The 7,326-nt window shown below is 40.1% G+C and overlaps 1 protein-coding gene across 1 annotated transcript in view; it reads right to left on the reverse strand.

Annotated features, from left to right (window-relative positions):
* The window catches only part of LOC145987259 (uncharacterized), a 271,187-nt gene extending 265,286 nt beyond the window's left edge, over nt 1–5,901 (reverse strand). The window contains exon 1 of the mRNA XM_083121774.1: nt 5,012–5,901. Within this exon, the coding sequence (XP_082977900.1) occupies nt 5,012–5,063 (52 nt within the window). The 5' untranslated portion in view covers nt 5,064–5,901. The remainder of the gene's footprint in view (nt 1–5,011) is intronic.
* Nucleotides 5,902–7,326: the final 1,425 nt, after the last annotated feature.

Below are 7,326 nucleotides of genomic sequence, written 5' to 3' on the forward strand. Positions count from 1 at the left end.
TGGTCAAGTAGATTTAATGCATTTAGTTTCTGTTTCTAAAATGGTTCAGATCCCACTTTATACTGTAGTTCGAGTTCCTATTATCCTATTAAGCATAAAGCGAACGTAGTAGTGAAATTTCCGGGTTTGACTCCAGTCTGGGGCATGGATCTTCCTTTCCGAGTGCCCCTTCGTTAGTTTCACGTGGCACAACCCCAGTCACAACTGTCCATGTAAACAAAGTGTTTTATATTTTATTTTATTTTATGCCTGTGAAAGAAGTTCTAGAATTCATCTTTTCAACCACATCACTTGATTGATTAAAGATATGAAATGAGCATTTGACTTTAAATTTTGAATGCTCCAACGGTGGGGAGGGTAAGTAACGTCCTTCACCTACCAACCAGCCAGCCAGGGGTGGTAGGTCATTTTCAGTTTACAAGTTCTGGAATTTCTTAATTGATAAATACATAACTAATCTGTACTTATGAATCAGTAAACTTATAGTTTCCCAGCCCTGAAAATAACCTAATTAAGTCTATGAAGAGTACTATTGCACGAGAGAGTCAGAACTGCTATATGATGATTTACCTATACCTATCAACGCAAATATATATATATATATTTTAAAGTTTATCAACCTAAATTTGTATTTGCTAATTTTTATCAGTTTCTGATATGAGCGATTGTATTGAAAAAAAATATTGTGCTGTATCTCAAATTTGCAAATAAATGAATACATAAATAATTATAGTGGAACTTCTGTGTAACGGACACCAGCGAGGAACGTAAAACTGCCCATTATTGAGAAGTGTGCATTTTCGGAAATAAAGTTAAAATGCCATGAAAATTCAATGTTTTATGTATTTAAAGCTTTTTATTAAAGAACAAAATTTATGTAAATTTATCCTATGTATTTCTAATGTAGATACAGTCAGGGACACTTCGGGGTTCTAATAATCCAATTAGAAGTCAATGTGGGAATTACAATCCAGAAGTGTCCGTGACTGTTCAATTGTGCAAGATATCTCTGAATTTATTTTTTCTCATAAACGTCAACAATTTCAAGTATTTTCATTTAAAATTTATCGTTTGCATGTCTGCCAACGTAACACGCGTGTCATACAGTTCATAAGCTGAAAACGATATGCATTGTTTTAAAACAATGAAATTTAGCAAATAGGTACTCTTCAAGACAAAAAAAAACATAAATACGTTTGGCTGCCACCAAGCTATCGCAACCTCTGCTCGCGATTGCGACACTTTCATATCGTCTAGTTTAAGAAGGGCCTATGAAGCCTACCCTAACAGGAAAATTTTGATCACACTAGACACCAACTCTTCCTCCCCCCTATGGTTTGGTAGGGTAATCGATGTCAATGGAGAGAAGATGATGGATATCATTGATGAAACTAACCTAAATATAGAAAATCAACCAGAGAATCCGCCAACTTACAGAGCTAGAGCTGGAGCATCCAGTAACATCGACCAAACACTATCAAATAGAAGTATGTGCCCATTAACAGAGGGATGGCAGGTACTGGACATGATCACTACCAGTGATCATAATGCCATACATTTTAATATAAGACTGGATGCTATTCCAACATCCCAAACACTCCAACAGGGCAAAACCTATCGTAGAACTGGAAGAAAACAAACATGGAAACCCTCCTCAATAGTATTGTGTTGCCGGATTATCCTGGACTGGAGCATAGCCTGGATGAATGGGCAGAGATACTTACTAAAAAATTCCAAACTGCAATACAAACATCCATCCCAATGAGAGGTATAGCAATACAAAAGCGACCATGGACAGAAAAACTCACAAAATTAAGAGCAAACATGCGAAGATGTAGGAAGGCATATCAAAAATCAAATATTCCAAATATTAGAGCGCAGCCTGAATATACGTATATGGATTAGAAAATGTATTATCAGGGAACTATTATTATCTTTCGAATTCGCCACCGAGGTCCCTGGGTTCAAGTCCCGCCCTGTACATGGGCGTCTATTTGTGAGCGTCTCTTCATCAATTTCATCTATTCACCAGTCATTCTCATTGTTTGCGATTATCCTAAAGGGGAAGAAAAGCGACTTAAAGTAATAAAAGTACAAAGCTAAGGTAGCTATTATTCCAGTTTAGGATAGACAGTAATAGAAATGTTTTTTTACCTTTCGAGATATAAACTGTTGTCTGTCGGGAAATCATCTTATATTAGAACTGCGATCACGATAAAATAAATCGGCAATCTGCAGATCGAACTAAATTAATGCCAAGGTCGAAATTGTCTGGAGGCTTAGCTATATCTTACCTCCATACCACAGTCAGGAGTATGGATTTGGTTTACATGCAGTAGACTAAGGTACGTTCCGAAACACTGTCTCAAAAGGGTTGCAGCTGGACACATTCTCGGACGCGGCAGTAAATATAGGCTCCCAATACTGAGGTAATGTTCCCGACCATCTTCACCTCACAACGCTGCGTAATTTCCTACAAGATGTTACTAGATGCCATAGGCAGCGAAAAATCGAACTCGGGATTTCCGTACGGTAATCCTACGCCTAGCCAACTGATGTACAACACCTAAATACGGAAACGGATTTGCTGATTACCAAAGCAGTGTTTTATGTTGTGTCTTTAAGTAAAACCACGTACATTACGATTCAGTATTTTGCAATAATTTTTGGTTCTTTCCGATATATTGTATCTGTTTTATTGATTAAATATGCATTGCACTAGCACATCGCATTGCAGCCTTTCTGGACGGCATATCTCCACATTTTTTTTTACTGGACATTTCCACAAAACTTAAACTCTTTCCCCTCATCGTCTAGTTTATAGGTTTCATCGTTCGCTGGTAAAATGTTACTCACCGACCTACGTGGGCGTAGTTGTTAGCGTAGTGCGCTAATAAGCCAGCAGTTCCAGATTCGAAGCCTGGATGGAACATTGGGCTTGTGTGTCCCATCACATATTTCGGAAAAATCATCATTAATCGTCATCGCCGCGATTAATCCTAGAAGTAGGATAGCGATTTTAAGATAATTTACACGGGGTTTGGAATCTGACCGTTCTTTGGGTACAGTGCCTTAATTTTTAAAGTCAAGCTGAGCCGGTAGTTGCTAGTGTAATTTGCAAGGATCCTTTTTACGAGACCATCGGAATGGAAGCCTATTCATCCATGAGATGAACTTTAAGTAATCTTTGAACAATACAAATTTTCAGATTTTTTCACTAAACTTAATGCAAATTTAATACTTGACAAATTGCATATGACAAAATAGACTTATTTCAGGCCGACGTGAATATCGTAAATTTTCTGCTGACGTTAAATGTCTTTGAGAGATTGTTGTTGTTAACTTGAACTTCGGTTAGTCACGAGATTAAGCACTTATTGATTTGGTTAATTTTACTTCGTTTTATCTGACACTTTTCGTCGCTAATCACGAGGATGGATGATTATTCTAATGAAACTGATTAAGGGACACTCATAAAGAACACACACGCAAAGGTCGGGATTCGAACCCGAGAGACCCCTGGCGTCGTACCGCCGTGTACTAACCACTCCGCCATGGAGGTTAGGTGCGAGAGGATTGGGGTGGTATAAAAGTATAGGAGGAAACAAAGGGACAAGGGAAGAATCATCCGTGGCCTTGTTTAAAGGCTCCACCGCAGCATTCCCTTGTAGCGGATGAGGAAAACCACGGCAGAACCTTAGTTAAACCCGTGAACTCTCGAACGCGAAATGTCATGTGTGAGGAAACTATGCGGCTCATTGAGTATGTGTAATAAAGAGCATTATTGAGCGGAAATTTATAAACATATATAACCAGGTTGAAATTTTGGTAACGTAACTACTATGAGTATATCCTATAACTTCTTAAGGAAAAAAAACGAAAAAAGCCGTCTGAATCTTCATGTCAGCTGATTCTCATCGTATAACTTCAAACTCTCTTACAGCAAGGAATCATGTGTTCGAATCCCGGGAGGACACTATTTTTTATGTTTGTTATTCATCAACCTCATCATTTTTCTTTCATTCGGAGTATCAAGGTTGTCCTGTTGAAAGAAATACGCAACTAAACAATATACATTTGTGACGTAATATAAAATGGGCGTTGCCACTCACGAACATAGGTTAGGTTATCTTCAAACGTAAGATACAATTGTCACATCAATACATCGAGTTTTGTCCCTAGGTCTGGGTTCGTATCTTACTAAGGTCAATATGATTTTTTGATTGATTTGGTGGTTTTAAGTCCACAGTAAGGCTGATCGGAACTGGGCCTACAGTTTAAAGTAAGATCCGAACCACTATGTTTCTCCACCGGAAATCGAACCCAGGACCCCTTGATTACAAGGCCACAACTCTACCACTGCGCCATAGGGGAGGCCTAACGTTAATATGATAAATGCCAAACCATGTTCTTTGCTTTGTATGGCAGGAATAAACTTGTCTTTCAGATTTGCTACTTTTGAAATATTCAGTCTACGCTCTTGTAATGTTTTTACGTAATGTTACGTGTAAAAACTTATAAAAATCTTAATACAAACAGTCAACATGTTTTACTCACTTGAAGGAAAGAAAATATGAATGTTTATGTCAGCTGTCATTCTTCAGGCAACGTTTATAGTTTGACATGATCATTTACTGAATAACTCAACTCCACTTAACCTAACTTTTGATGCTAGCGGGCTGTGTTCGGAAAACTTACTTTTATGCCCTTGAAATTGCTGTCATCATGAAATCTCTCAAGAGTCGAAAGAGTTTATGTTCTTCGGTCGAGGAAACTTCCTTAATGGTCGGGAGTTGTTATTTTGATCGTCGAAAATTTTCCACCTGATTACGTTTCTGCTGCCGACGTTTCTCTGCCGTCTTTCTTGTCGACAAAGTTGTTTGGGAGTTCCAAAGTTTTGTCTTCGACTGATCTCTTTTTTCTGTAAGGTTCTGGAAGAAACGGAAGGGGGGATCTGGAAAGTTCCAGAAAGGCTTTGACATTAAGAAAGAGACAATTGTGGATTACTTACCTGATATATTGTTGATAACAATGAGAACCCAGACGTTCAACAACCACTTCATTCTTGAGTCGGTATGGTTGAAGAGAAAAAGTTGCAAAGTTCTGTTGGTTTTCGCACAACTAGAGAAAGGATATTTTTGGAACTTAAACAGAGGTTGTCTGCAGTCAATACACAGGGAAAATTTTCAGGAGTTTAAAATGGTTGAACTCCGCACTGGTAGTTAACACATGCGTGCACCATAACACTGAAACTGTCAACACTAATTCCGGGAGGGTGAAGATTCCATTCAACCACACTCAAGATACACAGTCATGTTCCCGTGAGAACTGTTCTTGTTTGATTCTGCCAAGAGACTCTCTCGACAGGTCGTTTATGATTGAGTGTTGCTAAGAGCAACAAACATTCGCCACGATATTCTTAAAAGAGTTCGCAAGAGGCTGGCTCTTGGAGACTGAACGCACCCTCGAGACCACACGACAAAGAGCCTGCGCCACCTACTTTTCACTCAATGTAACCACACCGCACCATTCTTGCCAGAACTTCCCATTCACTATTTATACAGCTTGGGGAACCGCAGTGGGGAGAACTGGGGGAGTAAGGAGAAGAGAGAGAAAGGGGGAGAGGGAAGAAAAGCAGCGTTGAATGGACGCTGGCAGAGCAGGTGTGGAAGCTAAAACGAGGAGCTAAAGATGTCACTAGTAGCTTCAACAACACTTTTTTTCTCGGCTTGTTCCTCCCGCGGAAATACTTTTCTTTTTGGCGCTCTTATTAGAAAGAAAAGAACGTGTTCTTTTGTTTTTTTCTCGGGGAGTGCCCGATGCGTGCGCCTGTATTCTTCAAGAACCGGCCGTGCTGTGTTCTGGATGCGCGTCGCGAGGCGTTCCGGCGACCAACCGACTCGAGCTGTTCCCCGACAAAGACTGGATCCCAGACACAGGCAGACCGTGGACCTATAATGAACAGTGGGGGGAATCCGGAGCGCGCGCACAGTGAGACACCAACCGATAAAACAAGCCCGTACCATATAGAATTGCTTTCTAATTCAAGCCATCTCTACGGGCAATCGTATGCGTCTTATCCACCTGGAACTTCGATTTCCTGCTTTCGGTGGAAGAAGCAATTTAATGTACTTCTTTCCCATTCCCCGCAACCCTCTCTCTCTCTCTTTCCCCGGCAGAGGACGCCAAGGAAAATTTATGGACGGTTCTCATCGCAGGAAACCCAACTTTAAGCTGAATGAATATTGAAGCCGGAACCTTCTCGCATACTTCTGCTTTGAAGGTTAATTGCCCCCATGGAAAATCTAAATCGATATGAATGAAGTGGATTACGCACGCGAGATTCGTGCAACGGTGCCGGCGAGGAAATGCAACTGGGTGCTATAATTGCTCTTTCTGTTTGGTGTGTTTTTGGTTCGTTACTTGTAACGTCTCTTTTCTGCGTTATTTTCAACCGGAGCGTCGAACTCTAGCTCTTTACGCTAACCATGACCGCTTTGGGAGGTCGCTTGTTCAAATCTGGCTGCTCTGTCTGGAGTACCATTTTCTTCAGTCACTACACACGAGTACTGGGATGGTACATTTAATGAAGGCCCTTCAAAATCTTCTTCTCTCCTGCCCGTAGCCATCATACAGAAAGCAGCTATCAGAAGCAACAGGCCCACTTGGATTTTCATTGCTGAAAATAAAACAGTACATTCCAGGAGCTAATAATACGTAGATATTAATCAGCCACGTATCTAGTAATACTTCTGGAGGGTATGAAATTCAGAGGCTCATGAAAGACTTCGAGGCTCACGTACACACATGCGCAAAAAAATAAAAAATAAAGGCATAAAATTCTTCAGCTCGTTCGCTTACTCTAAAGGAAAAACAACCACGATGGCGCGTGAAATTCTTGCACTAACAGGAAGGTAGTCATTCATCCTCGTCGTTACGATGCGGAGCAAAAGGATGCGCACAATAAATTCGAAAGTGGTATTTTGGAACACCATTGTCTTACTTTACTCTGTATTCAGCTGCATTAAAATTAACAAAAGCGTGTACTAAGGAGAGTAACCTTCCTTTCACATCTAGATTGATACAGGAGTTAAAATCATACTTTCCTCCCTTCTGAAACTTATACTTTCGCAGTTTAGTTTCATAATTTGCCGGAGAGTTCAAAAAATAGCTAGCTAGGGTTTGGTTAGATTAGGTAGATTAGGTTAGCTTTGGTTCTAGCTGGGTTGATTTTTTTACCCCTTTTGGTTAATCGTGACGGTGAGGAAATGACAGTGATACGATGAAATTGATGAGAGGACAATCACAACCACATATGGGCAGGAT

The sequence above is a fragment of the Lepisma saccharinum genome, chromosome 4, assembly GCF_977018435.1.
Source record: "Lepisma saccharinum chromosome 4, izLepSacc3.1, whole genome shotgun sequence".
Lineage (NCBI taxonomy): Eukaryota > Metazoa > Arthropoda > Insecta > Zygentoma > Lepismatidae > Lepisma > Lepisma saccharinum.